General features: G+C 38.8%; 3 protein-coding genes across 10 annotated transcripts in view; 2 read left to right on the top strand and 1 right to left on the bottom strand.

The window, feature by feature from the left end:
- LOC123517797 (F-box only protein 31-like) overlaps positions 1–5,998 on the top strand; it is a 9,704-nt gene extending 3,706 nt beyond the window's left edge. For 2 of the 5 annotated variants that reach the window (XM_045278272.1, XM_045278276.1), the window contains 7 exons: positions 1–55; positions 161–237; positions 429–593; positions 1,146–1,282; positions 1,515–1,704; positions 2,163–2,383; positions 2,860–5,998. The exon at positions 1–55 is cut by the window's left edge and continues 5 nt beyond it. In XM_045278272.1, coding sequence (XP_045134207.1) covers positions 1–55; positions 161–237; positions 429–593; positions 1,146–1,282; positions 1,515–1,704; positions 2,163–2,383; positions 2,860–3,049 — 1,035 coding nt within the window. In that variant the 3' untranslated portion in view covers positions 3,050–5,998. Of the gene's footprint in view, positions 56–160; positions 238–428; positions 594–1,145; positions 1,283–1,514; positions 1,705–2,162; positions 2,516–2,859 lie in introns of those variants that run through there. The other 3 variants (XM_045278273.1, XM_045278275.1, XM_045278274.1) reach the window with 3 other exon arrangements.
- Positions 4,535–12,078, bottom strand: LOC123517799 (dynactin subunit 6-like). Of its 3 annotated transcripts, none has more exons than XM_045278277.1 (5): positions 11,918–12,078; positions 6,679–6,849; positions 6,299–6,426; positions 5,998–6,140; positions 4,535–5,875 (listed from the first exon to the last, which is right to left on the bottom strand). In XM_045278277.1, the coding sequence occupies exons 1-5, from the start codon at positions 12,061–12,063 to the stop codon at positions 5,789–5,791; spliced, it is 675 nt and encodes a 224-aa protein (XP_045134212.1). In that variant the 5' UTR covers positions 12,064–12,078; the 3' UTR covers positions 4,535–5,788. The 3 variants fall into 3 exon arrangements, with proteins under 3 accessions (XP_045134212.1, XP_045134216.1, XP_045134213.1); XM_045278281.1 differs by lacking the exon at positions 11,918–12,078 and adding an exon at positions 9,700–9,782; XM_045278278.1 differs by lacking the exon at positions 11,918–12,078 and adding an exon at positions 9,492–9,568.
- Positions 12,079–13,991: 1,913 nt separating this feature from the next.
- Positions 13,992–17,500, top strand: part of LOC123517792 (epidermal growth factor receptor kinase substrate 8-like) — a 101,623-nt gene continuing 98,114 nt past the window's right edge. For both annotated transcript variants that reach the window (XM_045278260.1, XM_045278256.1), the window contains exon 1: positions 13,992–14,219. The gene's annotated coding sequence lies outside the window, so the exon portion shown is untranslated. The remainder of the gene's footprint in view (positions 14,220–17,500) is intronic.

Raw genomic sequence — 17,500 nt, 5'->3', positions numbered from 1 at the left:
AGAGTGTCTCCTGAATCATGTGAAAAATCATCTTATGAGAAAATATATAAAAATGGTGAGTTCATTTTCTCCAGGAAGTTAGAAATGAGCATTTGGTATTTGTATCCCTACTCAAATTCTCTTTCTTTATTTATTTATATGTGTGTGAATTTATTTTCAGTTCTGCATAAGTATGGATGTATGCTGGGTCTCTATCAGTCTCAGATCGGACCTTATGGGGGCCTGTTGGAAATACGAGTGAGTTTGAAATTTGTTAATTTTTGTAATATATGAAATTGCGTCATTTTCGATGTGATTCATTGATTGATTTATTGACTGACTTTTTTTTTATTATTATTATTATCACCTTTTGTTTTGGGTGTGTTTATATTCAGATGCAATAAATTCCTTAACTGTAAATTGAATTATGTTTAAAAAACAGTTATCAGTTTCAGGATGGATGCATTGAAGGAGCTGTATGGGAACCAACTTCTGATGTCATGGAACCTTTAAAGGAGTCAATTACATTCTCCATCAATGGAAATGAAGTGCCTACCAAATGCCTTTGCATACCTCATATAAATCCTCATAAATGCTCCCTTCAAGTGGACAAGGTTAGTTCTGATTACTATAAGCACAAAACACTTTGACTGTAGATCATGTAACACATTGTGACAAGTCAAAGAGAAGAAGTGTTGTGATGTCATTAACTCAAGATCTTCCTTTTCTCTTACTGCTGTGAATTCTCCAAAACAGCTCAAGATAAAAACATTCATCAATGTATATGTTTACTAAGTCTTTTTTCTCTTTATAAAGCAAAATTAGCATGATTTGAATCTATGCTTGGATAATGTAACTATGTAATTAAAAATATGCAATATTCCTGTAAAGTAATATAAATGTGTGCGATATTTATAGCTATATACCTAGATGAGATCTTCCCTAGAGAGTGTAACCAAGACAAAACAACTTGCTCTATCTTAATGCGAAAATTCAAAGTACATACAGTGGAGGGGAATTTCAAGTCTCCTTCCTATTTTCCATAAACTTGTTTTGGATATATGTAAGTTGTTCTTATACTCTTCATTGTTTAACAATCTCTCTCTCTCTCTCTCTCTCTCTCTCTCTCTCTCTCTCTCTCTCTCTCTCTCTCTCTCTCTCTCCAGAGAAAAGGAATAGTAACACAGCTTTGTTCTGACAATGAGGGGCATATCAGAACTCTTTGTGACATGGATAGGGATGTTACAGGCAACCTCTTCAACTATGTTAGTATGAAGATAGTGTACTTGAATGAAGTGATCTCGTAAGTACAAATACTCCTTCCCTTTAATAGCTCAAAGAAAATACATATGAAACTTTTCTCTATGTGCAGTTTTGAAGTTTAGCTCTTTAAGAGAGCAGTAATGATTGTGGTTTCTCCAGTGACCCATAATGATGAGAAGGTAATATATGTAGCCTTCATATGTAGCAATTAGTAGGTGACATCTTATTAAAAAAATAGAAGTAGAGAATGTAAGACATTTTTATCTCTACAGAACTGGACTGATCCATAAACCACTGATGTTACCAGGACCAGATGACATACCCAATGCTCTGAGAAGAAAAGATGGCTCCTTCCCAAAGCAGATCATTACACCTGGACTCTTCAAAGGAACATATTCAGTTCATGGAATTGAGGTTCTTCTTTTCAGATACAAGGATGAACATGAAATTCATGGATATAAAGTAAGTTTGATCACTTCTGCCTTGTTTAGCAAGTACAGTTATGATAGAAATTTACATTCCAATTTAGCAGGACCATCCTGGTCCTGCTAAATTGGAATGTAAGACAGATTTATGTTAGGGTCATATTTCAAGCTAGGGTTAAACAAATACTACTGGTACTGCCTAACTTTGTCACCCATGGCTGACTTTCCCACTCTACTCCTGCTCTTTATACCCAAGCTGGCATGAAGCATGTCATTTTAGACCCATAATTGTACACCTATGGTCTGACTCTTTTTTCCTGAAAGTTTGGATCTTGTTCTTTCTGGGAATGGATGGTCTGGGCAAACCATTGGATTAGAGCCTAAAAGGTCAGTGATAACCATGACAATAACATGACAATGTCCAGAGGAATTTTCTTAATAGGAAATGTTTATGAATAAAACAAGTTCTTATGTAACTTATTTATTTCCTTACAGGTAACTGGTGATGTTAATGTTCATGCCAGTAAAATCTCTGTGAAAATACTTCTGAAGTTCCCTGCATATCCTACTGGAAAAAATAGCATTGCAGCTATGAAGACCACAGAACCAGAGTCTAGTAAAACTCCTTTAGACCAGATACCTGAGCATCCCTTCTCAATACCAAGTGGCTGCTACTATGAAGCTACCACTCCACTTCCAACCAGATGTATAGCAAGGTTAATCTCTCTCTCTCTCTCTCTCTCTCTCTCTCTGTATCTATCTTCTGATATTGTTAACTGCATGCCTTTCCAGCTCCCATAGCCTCACTACACAATGTTTTCTACCTTCTTTCATCTTTATCGTGCTCATCTCCCTATAATAAAATTACCAATATTCACATTCTTTCATTTCTTATAGTAAACTCTAAAATACCCAGGTTTCTTCTGCATTTCTTCCGACCTTTGTCTTAAGTGTTTCAAGAGCTAAGTTTCAAGGTACAGTACTTCTAAAAATTAGTTTGACAATTGTCTTATATACTCAAAAACTGGTTAAAACTGGTACATATATATCTACCTTGTTTTTTTTTTTTTTTTTTTTTTTTTTTTTTCTTCTTCCTAAAGCAGAGTTCCATTTACATTAAAGAAAAAATCTCCCCAACTTTGAGTAAAACATAATTGTTTAAGTTTCTGATAGTGTGTTTTCTGCTTTTCAGATATCATGGATTTGGGCAAATAGCTTATGAGGAATTCCACAGACCAACCTTTACACCAGTGCAAGTTATCATCTTCAACAATGACCTTATAGGTGTTGTATGGATTGAACTTACAGCTTTCAGTTTATTTTCTCGTGTCCAAAGAACATTTACAAAAAATGTTTTGAACACTGTAGAAAGTTGTCTATGATTCATTCAATTTATTATGAATGTGGCTGTGCTAAAAAAAGTTTTTTTTTTTCTAAAAGTTTTATCTTTGCTTTGGTTGAGCAACTAAACTGTTTAATTTTATATGTAGGGTTACATTTTGCTACAGGTGGAGGAATAGGACACTGGTGAAGAGATAAAATCTAGAATTAATGAGCCAAATCAGCTGTGGAGAACAATGAACAGATGCTTTAATTAGAAAATGTTTAGAATATAATATGCATGTACTGGTAGCATTGTGTTGAATTTAAACATGGAATTTAGAAGTAGAAGAGAGCAGTTTGAATGTATGTTGTGAAGATTAGTTGTCTGAGGAATGTGTGGAATAACATGTATTAATTGAGTAAGAAATGACAAAATCCAGAAAAGTGATCTTGTAAGAGAGCTAGCTAATTGAGCAGTGAAGAGAATGTTGCAGTGGTTTGGGTATGTAGAAAGGATGGATGAAGAAGATTTAGTAAAGATTGAATCAGATGTAAAGTTGAGGAAAAAACATAATTAGATTAGATAGACTGTAAAGTGAGCATTTGATGTAGAAGTGATGTCTATGGAACAAGGCAGAATGATTGCTTATGATTAGGTTGAATGACAGGAATTGTGGATACATCAATGTAACGTAGCTAATATGTTATAAGCAGCAAATAATACCCCTTTTATACAAGGGAACAAAGTGTTAGACACCAGTGCCCAATATTTACGTTCTCGTGTGAAAGGATCGTCAACAGCAAGCAACTAGTGACAGACACCGACTTGTGATGTCCCTTCCCATGATTATCAGTTGAAAGAATAATATTAAAGGAGCTTACCTTTCTTTCAATGGTTAGAGAGGAAACAGAAAATGGTACAAATTGCAGAAAGATTAGCCAAATTTATGGATGGGGATGATGGTTGGAATTAGGTAGGTATATTTCATACTAGGACTGCCATGTATAAGCCTGAAGGCTTCATGCAGCTTCTCTTATTTTCTTATGATTTTAATGTGATACAAAAGTTTGTAGTAGTACTGGATTTCAATTTGAATTGATTTCTAACATGACATGACTTTTTCTCCTAAAACATCTTTTCATGCTGTACACTCATACACTGGTCATCCTATTGGAAAAATCCATGTACCTATTTTCTGGTCTTAAGGCTGAATCATATGAGGACTCTGAAAGCAACAGAATGAAGGGACTGTATTCTTGCTCCTACTTGCTTTTTAAAAAGCGACCAACCTGTTAAGATACTCAACTAAAGATGCACATGAGTGGAGAAGATACTATTATTAAAAGTAATGAGGGGTGAGAATTGAATTGTGAAGTTCAGGGTGATGAAACATTAGAATGAAGATGAGGGTTATAAAACAGAGAGAAAGAGAAAACTCCAACTGTGTAAGGATACTGTATGAATAGGAAGCTTTCAAAATCTTGCTTGTCTGACGGTAGACTCCCATTTAGGAAACTAAGGAACAAGTAATAAAACTCATGTAGTGTAAAGATACATGTATATATAGATACTGTATATTAACAAAGGCAAAATAAAGCTTAGTTATGTATCACTGAGACACAGAGATGAATCTCTTTTCACTATGAATACATTATAAGAACTCTACCATATGTGCATGTGTGCATATTACTGCATAATGACCTTTTCACTGTGAATGCATTGTAAAAACTCCAAGATATGTGCATGTGTGCATAATGGTTTCAATTTGAATAGGTGAGGTTGAAGGTAAAGTAATTACTATAAGGGACATTCTGTTAAATGCACCATTTTTCTTTACATTTATTTGTTTATGAATAATAGTAAAGCAAAAGAGAATGTATCAAATAGTGTAATAATGTTCAACAAATAATAATTACATGTGAAGAGAAATGATCAACTTGAGATCACATTTAAAAAAAATTGTTGTCCTTTAAACCTTTTAAATTTATTCTTACTACTGTACTATTCTCTCTCTCTCTCTCTCTCTCTCTCTCTCTCTCTCTCTCTCTCTCTCTCTCTCTCTCTCTCTCTCTCTCTCTCTCCTATTATTATTTATTTATTTTTTTTTTTTTTTTTTCTTTTTTTTTTTTTTGTGTAGCACAAAATTCTTGTTTCTTAGAATGAAAATCTGTTTTCTACACACACGCATACATACACAGTTTCAAACCTTATGGCCAGCCACTCCAATACAACAAGGTGGTAATATTTTTGGACTTGCAGATTAAACTAGTGTCCTTCAAGAGTTAGAAAATTTAATTCTCCATCTATTAACTTGTCACAACTTTCCAGACTACTATCCCTCTTTCTTCATTGACACTCAACTGTCCCCTTCTACACAGAATGTTCTCAATCTGTCCTTTAGTTATTATCTAAACTGCAAAACATATCTCATCTTCAGCTAAAACATCTAATACACAAACGATTTTGTAACTATGTTTACTATATAAATTACATGTTTGAGAAAAGTAATAGTTTAAAAATAAATATTACATTTATATATGAAATTTGATGTAGTACTGAAGAATAAAATGTCACTAATTATGAAACATTAATTAAGAATTCATATGTACACTTAATCACAAACTATAACAGAATAAGCCTTCAACTGAATCAAGTTGTCAATTTTTTCTTCTATGGCGATGCAAGTCACTTTAACATTTTATGTGAAAAGTACCTTACCATAGTTATCTATAATAAGCCACCCAAGTCAAAATTGTAAGCAATGATATATGTGTATGTTACTGAGATTATTATGTCATTATGCTGCAACTTTTTTCCTGGGTTTTATAAGATGGTGATAGTTTGGTAAGATTTTGGTCAAGAAGTCCAACTGCAATCCTTGAGACTGTAGGAGAGAGAGTACACAAATTAAACTGGTAATATGTGTGCGTTTTATTAAGAGTTGCATAATGAGAATTGCTTGATTTTTTATGTATTTATAATTCTTAACAATAAATCGATACTCACTGCTGGTTTTTCTGCTTGAGATCGACGATGAAGCTCATCCCCATATATTACAGTGTTTTCAGGAATAGTTTGAGGGCAAACAAGTGAACACAAGGAACCAATCACACATCCTCGGGTCAGCTCCACACCCCAACCTATGTGACCTGTCACACAATTACAGTTCTTGTTGAGAGTAAAGTACTATATAAATTTTCAAATGACCAATAAAGTACGTATTTAAAAAATTTGGCACTTTGTAGCTCAAAACATACATTTATATATTTGGATGCATGATAAGAAATACAAATTAATGATATCTTACTTTTAGCTTCTAGAATGTTATTATCTCCAATTTTGGAAGCTTGGCAGTAACTGTCCACTTCAAAGACATTGTTGTTTCCAATTATCATTACTGGTGGTGGATCCTGAGGCTCTGAGCCTTCAGGCAATCTGTGATGAAAAATTTAAGTAAAACACACTGAATAATATACATCAATCACACACACACACATACAATATATTTTCTGATTCAAGCTGAGTGACTGTCTCATACCTATGAGAAGTCTGACCAGCCATCATTACATCCTTGTAGATATCTATAAAAACATGATAGACACCAATGTATTCACAATACAAACTAATACCTCCCATTATGCTGTTTTAATGAAGTGCACATAAAGTATATTCTAAGAGTTTCCTTACCTGTGAATTATTTGTGCCTGTTCTTCAATCAGGTTTCCTTCCCCAATAATGATAGGTCCTGCTTCTGCTATAATTCGAGCTTTAGGATGAATAACTGTGCGAGACCCAATCGTGATTTCACCAAAGTAATCTGCTTCTAAACATACCACAGCCCCAGGAGTTACTTTCACACTGAAAGAAAAATAGTCAAATCAGATACTTACACATCTCTAAGTGGACAAAATTAATATTGTAATACACAACACATATGTAAAGCTAACCCCAAATCTTACATCTCATTATTTAGAAACTTTTCAACTTCAGCTTCTTGTATGTAACTATCAATGATAGAAGAAAACTTTGAACACACTACACTAAAATACCCTAGGCCAGGGGGTAGGCAAACTTTTCAGTGCTAGGGCCACATTAAAGGAAAATCACAATCTTAAAGGGCCGCATACTATATCAACCCAAAATCATTCATATTTAAAATACAAAATTAAAAGCTTCTAAAGAAAAAGCCATTCTCGCCCGCATGTGCACACTTGTGGGAAGAAATTGAAATGTTCACAATATTACTTGGCATTGTTTATCAACCTGCTTTTTCAAATTCTTAACATTTGTCGGGCTGCATGTGGCCCGCGGGCTGTAGCTTGCCCATACCTAGCCTAGGCCCATCACAAACCTACTGTTTGTGTGAAGAGAGGTGTTCAATGTATCTACACTTTGCACATGCCTGACAGAATCCACGATGCCATTGCTTCAGCCAACCATCACAACTGCTTACTATAGGTTTTTCCATGCAGTTCTTCAAATATTAACTCAAATGCTATCTTGTCAGTTTGCCATTGCTCACCATCAAGATTAAATCTCTTGCACTTATTTTAAATTTATTTACTTATTTTCTAGAATGGTTATAAATTTTCAAACTTATGGTTATATCTTAATTTACGAAGCCTTTTTGAAATTTATTTACTCATTTTCTAGGATGGTTATAAATTTTCAAACTTATGATTAGATTTTAATTTAAGAAGCCTTTCTGATAATCATTTGGCCCAGATTGGCAGCTAGTTTAACTTGCGCGTTAAAACTTAAAAAGCAAACACAGACTTTTAGTGGTGGCTTATAATCAAGGAGTATATCTAATTCACCGTTCTATGTACCAAGGCTACAACAAATAACTTTTAGCAAGGAAATTTCTCTAGTTTTCAAAATATATTACATATTTTATTTCATAAATGTCCAAATTAGCCCTAATTTGTTTTCCCGCACCCAAAAATCCAGCTTTCCCAGCAAGTCCTCAAGCTTGTTAGGGAAATTTCGTCTACGAAGGAAGCATGCGGGACATATATCACAAAAAATTAATAAATTCAGAATACAAATATGACAGCAGCCACCAAAAAAAAACCGGTTAATGTGCAGAAGAGGTCCTCCTTACCAATCTCTTCAAAATAGTCATTATGAAGAAGTTATAATAGTATACTTGTGATGTATAAAGATTTTGGAAGGCGGTCGACCTTACGTAGGTCACACTGCTTTCTTGAAAATCACCCATCTCCGCCAGAATCTAAGTCCCTAACAGATCCATTCACTGTGGTACGCAGGTGAAACTGAGCCTCGCAACACCTCGTTCACGTACCTCTGCCTTGACAGGAACAAGTTCCTATTACATATGAATTGACAACATGTCATCAACGTATGTGTTATGAGACAAAAATGTAAATAATGCACCACCTTTCTCTTTGATGATAACTTATTCTCATCTTTTTCCTCAATTCACACTTTCATTCATGTACTTCTATTAATTTTAAAAAAATGAACGCTTTTCATTGGTTCGTGAGCGCAGATATCAGCGCAGGTATCAATCCGCGATGAAGGATGAGGGTAACACGTGTACAGGTGCCCAGTCCTTACCCTGCACCCGCCATGACGTGCTGTGAAGACTGATCTCGGCTTGCTGGAGTTTGCTGTCAATTACAGCGGAAAGGTTGCGAATTTGACTGCTGGGAAATCATCGCTCCTGCGATGTAAGTCAGTGTACAATCGAGAAGAGGACCAGCCAGGACCTTAATCCTTTCGTTAAGGTATTGTAAGGAGGGGTATTGGTAGAGGTAGGGCATATTGTGTGGAGCTATAAGAGAACCGGTGTGGGGGGAGGGAAGCTGCCCCAAAGCAAGGATACGTTAGGTTAGGTTTATGTTAGGGCTAGGTTAGCGTTGTAGGGGGGGATCCGGGGGGTGCAGCCCCCCAGGTTAGGTTAGGTAAGGTTAGGTTTATGTTAGGGTTAGTTAGGTTAGGTTTTTTTGTTAGGGTTAGGTTAGTGTTATAAGAGGGGGCGTCCGGGGAGGCACAGTCACCCCAGTTAGGTTAGGTTAGGTTAGGTTAGATTAGGGTTAGGTTAGTGTTGTAGGGGGGAGGTTTATGTAAAACTTCCCTATATTTAGGGATATTTTCGAACATTTTGGGAAATGTCCCTAGATTTTTCAAAGTCCATATATCACTCAAATATACCTCCCTCCCTAAAACCCCCGATTTCCCACAGGCCCCCAAACTTGCTAGGGCTGGGGAGGGATAATTTCAGTGAAAGTTATTTTTGAATTTTTTTTTTTCATTTTTTCTTGAAAACGGCGGTTTTTTCCTTAGATTTTTCGAACCCCCATATGTCGCCTCTTTTTGGATCCCCCCACCCAAAAACCCCCGATTCCCCACAGGCCCCCAAGCTTGTTGGTGCTGGGGGGAGGGGGATGGGGAAAGGAAGAGGGGTCTTCTTATGCATTTTACCAAAAAACCGAGCCACTAATAATCATGTAAGAATCCTGGGCACAAGAAATCACCTAATTATGGGATGAAGGAAGAAAAGCCGGGTAAATGAGTGTTGCCTGTTAGCCCCGCCCATTCTCTACACCTCCATCTGCTGTACTTCAGTAGTTCACTCCCACGCCGGCGTGTCTTCATTATCATTCACATGAACAAGTCGAGCTCTAATACACAACTCCCTTAAAATCAAGACATTAGTGCAACAGGAACAAGGGGAAAATTTACTTGCAGACGGAGGGGTCGAGCTGCTTCGGGGCGGACATTGTTATTGTTGTTGTCAGCGATCCGGCGTCAGCTTTCTATACAGGTTACATATAGAGATGTATAGTACTTGTTAAGTTGTTAGGCTCTAATTCATAATCAAATAAATAATAATATATGTATAAGAATTTCTTATGTTTATCAAATTAATTTTCTCTAGATATAATCTTTTTCTTCATTTTTACCTACGTAGATAGTTGGATTATCTTCATTCGCTTTAAATCCAGATAATTAGTCAATAATATATTTTCCTGTATTTAAAATTTCATTATGTAGTATTAGCTTCAACATTCATAAGTTAATGCTGTTCATTACAAAATTACAAACTTTTGTCTACAGCACCTAAGTAAGTAACTATATTTAATTAAACACGGCAAGCACACTCCTGGAGTGGCATGGAATTGAATGTTCAGAGAAAGTAAACAGCGGTAACTTATTGCAAGCTGAATGTTGTATTTTTATATGGGGAGAAGGGTTTATATGCACCATTTGCTGCCAACAAGGCCAACGAGGCCAAGATGAACTCTGCGGCAGGACACCCTTCACGTAGGCTCTCTCTCTCTCTCTCTCTCTCTCTCTCTCTCTCTCTCTCTCTCTCTCAAAGGAGACAGAGCCACAGATAGATAAAAATATCATACGATAGTCACACACATAGGTATGTAAATGTCCTTTATGTTTACTTTTTGTGTTTTAAGAAATAAGAACAGTGATTGTGTCGATGAAAAGTGCAGCGTGAGATCTTACAACGCGCACGAGCCTCACCGAAAAATATGCATGTAGGCGGAGTTCTTGTAAGTTGATGAAGGAAGTTATAGGGATTCGCATAGATTTTCAAGAAAGAAAAAAAAAGATAAAATGATGATAATAATAATGCCAATAGACTACTGAAATGTCTTGAATTCTGGGACAAATTTCAGCCGCTGTTAAAATCGCTTGAACAACATGAATAATCCTACAACTTTTGTCGCCAGCAGCAAATATTCTTTGGTATATAAAAAGCAAAAAAGTTACGCTTACAGAGTTCTGTCAGACTGTCTTTGAATATGATTCCTCCTCGCTCATTCATCAGCTAATCGGCTCACATTCTAAAAATTACATCTCGTGGAAGATACCGGTCCAAGGGGTATGCGAGCACCTGTATGCTGTCACAGGGTGGACTATATAGACCTGCGGCGAGTGCGAGGCTGCGTCACTCACCAAGGGTCGGCGATTCGCCCCAAGCATCCTCATAAGAATCCGGAAGAGGAATGGCGCCTGACTCTGGAATGTAAGCGCGTGAAATGACTCCAGCACGCCATTTTCTCTCTGACTCGAATGTCAGCTTCTTTCTCCACATCGCTCTCTTTTCTTAGCAGCAGCTGGTTCATAAATGGTTGGTGAGGCAAGTGTAGGTACTATGTATCTCAAGGTCATGTCTTGCAGGACAATGATTGGCTGGTGGGATTCAAGCCAGACTCATTGTTTCAAGCTATCCATTATTCATCTATGATCTGAAACTAACTTGCATGCCTATTCGCTCCAAAGTTGATATCACGTACTGAATGGTTCCCTTTCTTATCCTAGAGATCCACAATCCTACAGGAAGAAGCCACAGAAAACCTGACTACTTACTAACATATCTTAAATATCTGACTGGATTAGTAGAGCAAAATGTTGTTTGATGTATATAGAAGCAAATTCCTCCTTCCATCAACTATCTTCTCCTATTTAGTAACTCTCAGCTGCATTTTTCTATAATGAATACCTTGGCCATGTATAACTTGTCCTTTTCTACTAATCTAAATCATGTCTCGCTAAAGTAGCTTCTATGAGGACATGAGCTATGGGCCATCTTTGCCAATTTCCCTCATCCTCCAAGCTATTAACTTAGAAACCTCCATGTGCAGGATACGTTTCACATAATATGGTGTACTCCACTTACATCGCCTTCTTGAACAGAATGAAATCGTAAGTTTGTAAGGAGCGTCAGATCCTATCTTTCTATGTTGACGCTGGAACATAACGGGGTGGCTTTAGTAAAAATGTTGACTTTGCACTTGACCTATATAACATACAGATTAGTGTCGAATAACAATTGGGAAGAAATGTGTTTTTAGTAGTGAACGAAGTAGAGTACTTACGAAGACACCGTTGGAGATGATAAAAAGAAAATCCTCATGCCTAATAGCAGGGCAACACTCACGTCTGCATGAGCCTCTCCAACCTGCAAACACCGGTGGGAGTCGGGGGGGCGGGTCCTGGAGACATGGCAGGGGAACGGTGAGGTTTCCTCACCTGACGCCACAAGCCGAGGTACCTGATGATATGTTTACGGGCTTCCTTCCACATCAGACAGCTGGACGGAGGCACAGTTGCTATGTACAAAGTTAGATCTTCTAGTCTTCTTTAGTTCAGTTATCCTTACAATATCGTAACTAGCCCTGATGGCGACACAAAACCTTCACTGTCGTTTAGGTGTGGAGAACGTAGTGAAGCCCAACCAGAATGCTATGTTGACAATGTGTATACTGAAAGGTCTTCAGGCTCGAGAAGAAAAGCCTGCTGGTACATGGGTGCGCGCCTGCGTTGTGGCGCTCAGTTCTGGCAAATGTATAGCACTCGTACAATGAGGTGGTCTTGCTGCTGTAGTCAATCGACTCCCATCTGATGATTATCTATTATAAGAAAGTAGAAAGTAGTAGTAGTAGTAGTAGTAGTAGTAGTAGTTGTTGTTGTTGTTATTGTTGTTGTTGTTGTTGTTGTAGTAGTAGTAGTAGTAGTAGTAGTAGTAGTAGCAGTAGTTGTTATTGTTGTTGTTGTAGTAGTAGTAGTAGTAGTAGTAGTAGTAGTAGTAGTAGTAGTAGTAGTAGTAGTAGTAGTAGTAGTAGTAGTAGTAGTAGTAGTAGTAGTAGTAGTAGTAGTAGTAGTAGTTGTTGTTGTTGTAGAAGTAGTAGTATTAGTAGTAGTAGTAGTTGTTATTGTAGAAGTAGTAGTAGTAGTAGTAGTAGTAGTAGTAGTAGTTATTGTTGTTGTTGTTGTTGTTGTTGTTGTTGTAGTAATAGTAGTAGTAGTAGTAGTAGTAGTAATAGTAGTAGTAGTAGTAGTAGTAGTAGTAGTAGTAGTAGTAGTAGTTGTTGTTGTTGTTGTTGTTGTTGTAGTCGTAGTAGTAGTAGTAGTAGTAGTAGTAGTAGTAGTAGTAGTAGTAGTTGTTGTTGTTGTTGTTGTTGTTGTTGTTGTTGTTGTTGTTGTTGTAGTAGTAGTAGTAGTAGTAGTAGTAGTAGTAGTAGTAGTAGTAGTTGTTGTTGTTGTTGTTGTTGTTGTTGTTGTTGTTGTTGTTGTAGTAGTAGTAGTAGTAGTAGTAGTAGTAATAATAGTAGTAGTTATTGTTATTGTTGTTATTGCAGCAGCAGTACTAATATTAGTTGTAATAGTAAAAGTAATAGTAGTAGAAATAATAAAGAAAATGCGATAGGTATGTCGGCAGAGATAAAAAATACGATCGGCCAGATTTTGCCTGCGGGCCGCACTTGTCATATAGTAGGCCTACGCAGCCTACACACCCTTTGGTCTAACGCAAAGGGAACTTACGCTCGTGATGTCAGTTCACTGCTTATCAGCACCTATGAGTCACTTGATGTGTATTGTAACGATAATATTTGCTGGAAGTCACGATGCCAAGAATATCTCGTCATGAAAAATGAAACAATAAACAGATACCGGTACTGGTTGTCATATGTCACTTCACTTCTCTGAAAGAAAAAAATATCATCTGTGTCTTGTCTTGTTTTATTACGTCCTTGGCAATTTTAAATATCAGTGTTATTTAATTTACCGTGAATAAGATAGTTTCCAGCTACTGATCTTTGCTTTGTACAGTCTCCGTATTACCCAGAGCACTTCAGCATCACTACTACCTCGTTCAATGTGCGGAGGTTGACCCTCACTACACGAAGGAATGTCTTTTAGTCGTGCTTGTCCATGCGTAATTACTCGTGTGTTTATGACAGTGAGAAAGTATAAATATCATGGCTACATGTGAACCGTACGTGTATCTAGGTATGTAGTACTTTGTGTTTCATAGTCATTACGCGTATCGAGCTGTAATTTCTTCTGACTAGATCAATGTTATTTAAATCAGATCTTTAATTTGCTTGCACTATGACAATTTTAGGATTCAACATGTGTTTGATTCTTGGAAGGGAAACAGGTGTTTTGACCGTGTACCACCAAGAGTCGGCGGCGCGGGCCCTCAGTGCGCCACGGAACCTCCTCTTCCCCCGCGGCTCAGTTGCCAAAGTGAGTCAGGGTGAGATGTTCCTCTGGTCGCCGCTCAGCCAGTTTTGACCTGGAATTTCTGGGTAGAGCAGTGCGCGACGTTTGTGTCAGTGGCTGCCGTCTGGCTCTGGTGTGTAGTGAACTTCATATCTGTGTGCCGTACTGAGAATATTATGTGTGAATAACGTGCATCATCTCCAAGACACACGGGCAGCGGGAGGAGCTTTTGGGTAAGTACATACGGCCCTGTCGAAATCCACCTGTATCTGGAATTTAGAAGTCTAAGTATAGATTCTCCATTGAAAAAAAAGAAAGATGCATTCTGTCGGTGACCTCTTTTGCTACTAAACGAGCTGGTGGTGCCTGTCTGTAACTGTGCAGGGAGTGAGAGGTGCGAGGACTGCTTTCCTGCGAGTGAGGGCCGAGTGGATCATGAGGGACATCAATGAGTGAACCTGACGAGAAGTGTTGGCTTTGGGATGTGGGTCACTGCGGCGGTAAGGGAAGGGAGGGCAGGGTGGTGGTCGTGGGTCGAGGGTCAGGTGGCACACGTAGATACGACCATACACAAGTACTGTACGACCCAAAGCCATTCTCATCTTTTTTTCTGCATTTTTTTCCTTCCGTGTTACATTAACCCACAAGTGACTAATGCAGTTGTGAGTAAGATAAATAACTCAATTATTTTCTCAGTAGTACTTGAGTAGGTATCGAGAAAGCTAGACAGATAATTGAGTAAAGGAGGATAGTATTTGCGGGGCATCTGTATATCTGGGTGGCTGATGACATTATAGGCAGGCCCGATAGAGTCAACGAGGCGGCGATAAGACTTGGCCAGATCAGAATAGTATCATTATTAAAAAGAAATGATGTTACGATCCAGCAATACTGAATATTCATTGGTTATCAGATTAACCTTAATACTTGTGTTGTGTGCTTGTTAGGGCATCTGTATGTTAACCTTTACATGCGTAGTCATTCATTATTTCATTGAGAGAATTTTCGGAGAGTGGGTGGAGGCGCCTGGATCCCTGAAGCACCACGCCCCCTAAATTCAGGGTCAGTGTGCGTGACCTTGGGCCAGTCAGGGGTAAGCGCGCGACCCTCCCTTGGGATGGGAAGCTTTCCTGGGAGGAACGATGGAGGGGAGGGAAGGGGTCTGGGTCAGTCTGTTGAGGAGTTTAGCTGACGGGTACTGCAGCCACCACTTACCCGGACAGCAGCTGCATGCCAAGGGATTGCAGAGCGCACGTAAGAAAATACAAAAACTTTGCAAAGGATCCGCCGAGCAATACAACTTGGCAGCTCTTCTCGCCAATTATTGCAGTGGGGTAAGCTCTTGATAGTACCGCGTTTACTCTAGAGACAGCTTGGTAATTCTGATGACTTGCTTTATATTTTGCTCCCCATCTCTCCCACTGTTGTTTGTTATCAGTTACCATTGTGGCTAACGCGAGCTATTCCCTATTATAGCCCGCCAGTGATGTTTTGCAGTCCCTGTCCCCCCCGCCACACACACACACACACACACACACACACACACACACACACACACACACACACACACACACACACACACACACACACACACACACACACACACACACACACACACACACTCTCTCTCTCTCTCTCTCTCTCTCTCTCTCTCTCTCTCTCTCTCTCTCTCTCTCTCTCTCTCTTTCTCTTTCTCGTTGTAAGGACTTCTATTTCCCTTCACTGACGCACGTAAAAGATAGAGAGACAGAGACAGATAGAAAAATAATGATCTCTAAGTTGTTGTGAAAGGTGTCAGGAAAATCGCTAAGAAAAAATACCTAAGATAAAATGACTCGTCTTCATACCAGCCCACTAAGACACACAAACCCTAAACTGAGGGAAACTGTGAATCGGTAGAAATCAGTCTGGCGTAAAATAGGTGCGAGCGAGCATTTAGGGCACTGGAGGAAGAGGAGCATCAAGATAGGTGATGGGCAAAGGAGCGTGGCGAGAGCATTCCATTTGGGAGGCTCTCTTTTCATACACAGGGAAACGGGTTGCCTAGTGTGTGTCTTTAGATGGAAGTGGTGGTAGTGTTAAAGGAGAGGAGGAGGAGGAGGAGGATGAGAAGAAGAAGAAGAAGAAGAATAGGAAGAGGGGTTTATTATCTCTCTCTCTCTCTCTCTCTCTCTCTCTCTCTCTCTCTCTCTGAAATAACTGTGGTTGGGTCACGCACTCATTAAGTAGTTTCTTTACTTCTTCTTCTTCTTCTTCTTCTTCTTCTTCTTCTTCTTCTTCTTCTTCTTCTTCTTCTTCTTCTCCTCCTCCTCCTCCTCCTCCTCCTCCTCCTCCTCCTCCTCCTCCTCCTCCTCCTCCTCCTCTCTCCTCTTCTCCTCTTCTCTTCTCTTCTTCTCTTTTCTTCTCTCTTCTTCTCTCTCCTCTCCTCTCCTCTCCTCTCCTCTCTCTCTCTCTCTCTCTCTCTCTCTCTCTCTCTCTCTCTCTCTCTCTCTCTCTTAGCCTTAGGGACACACACACACACACACACACACACACACACACACACACACACACACACACACACACACACACACACACACACACAGAGAGAGAGAGAGAGAGAGAGAGAGAGAGAAGTTTATCCATCCATGACAGAGTTGCGGTTCAGACAAGGCATGCGTTGGTCTGTTTTTGCTGGCATTTGGTTGGAAGTGTTGTGTAGACCTACTGGGTTGACGTGATAGTTTCCTTCCTCCTTTCCCTTTTCCCTCCCTCCCTTCCTTTCCCTGACTTTTTTTTTTATTTATTTACTTATTTTTCTTATCGTTACGTAGTGTGCTGATTTTACAGACTACCTATAGTACCATTCTCTTTCAAGTCTAGGTGTATGAACAGTATTTAGAGCCGTGCGTCATTCATTGCATCGTCTTCTACCAGTTCTCCGCCTACTCCAGCGTGGTGAGGATGGACGATATTGTCAGCAGGTAATGAAAACAAAATACTGAGTTGTTCTGATAAAGTTTTTGATGAGGGAGAAGTGTGCATCCTCTCTCTCTCTCTCTCTCTCTCTCTCTCTCTCTCTCTCTCTCTCTCTCTCTCTCTCTCTCTCTCTCTCTCGGAAACAGCTGTGAGGGAGGAGGTTAGTGCATTCCAGCGGGGATTAGTGGTTAGTGGGAGTCCAATGGATCGTTTACATATTTGGGAAGCCTTAAAATTAAGATAACATCAGCCTAGGTCTACCTTTATGGCCTTTGATAGCTGTGTGTGTGTGTGTGTGTGTGTGTGTGTGTGTGTGTGTGTGTGTGTGATGTGTGTAAGTAATTTGATCGTGCAAAACTAAAATGTTATAATTGAAAACGAAAGTGGTAAAATTTTTGTGGGAAATAATTTATTACTAAGGCATTCCGGTGACAGTAGATGACCTTAGCCATCAACACCATCAAAGGACAGTTGTTGCTTCATCTGACTTTGGAACAGCAGAGGATAAGGACGCAGGAAATAGAGGAAGGGGAGGTGCAAGAAAGTAATGGTTACA

The sequence above is a fragment of the Portunus trituberculatus genome, chromosome 42 (genome assembly GCF_017591435.1).
Source record: "Portunus trituberculatus isolate SZX2019 chromosome 42, ASM1759143v1, whole genome shotgun sequence".
Taxonomy (NCBI): domain Eukaryota; kingdom Metazoa; phylum Arthropoda; class Malacostraca; order Decapoda; family Portunidae; genus Portunus; species Portunus trituberculatus.
Note: the sequence above shows the minus strand (reverse complement) of the source record. Positions and strands in the feature narration are given on the sequence as shown.

Excerpts from the sequence above, each read along its gene's own strand:
- LOC123517799 (XM_045278277.1), bottom strand. The coding sequence starts at position 12,063 with ATGTGGAAGGAAGCCCGTAAACATATCATCAGGTACCTCGGCTTGTGG. Across the intron at positions 6,850-11,917 it reads TTGGAGAGGCTCATGCAGAC|TGTGAAAGTAACTCCTGGGG; the intron begins GTGAGTGTTGCC and ends TTTTTCTTTCAG. Across the intron at positions 6,141-6,298 it reads TAACATTCTAGAAGCTAAAA|GTCACATAGGTTGGGGTGTG; the intron begins GTAAGATATCAT and ends ATTGTGTGACAG.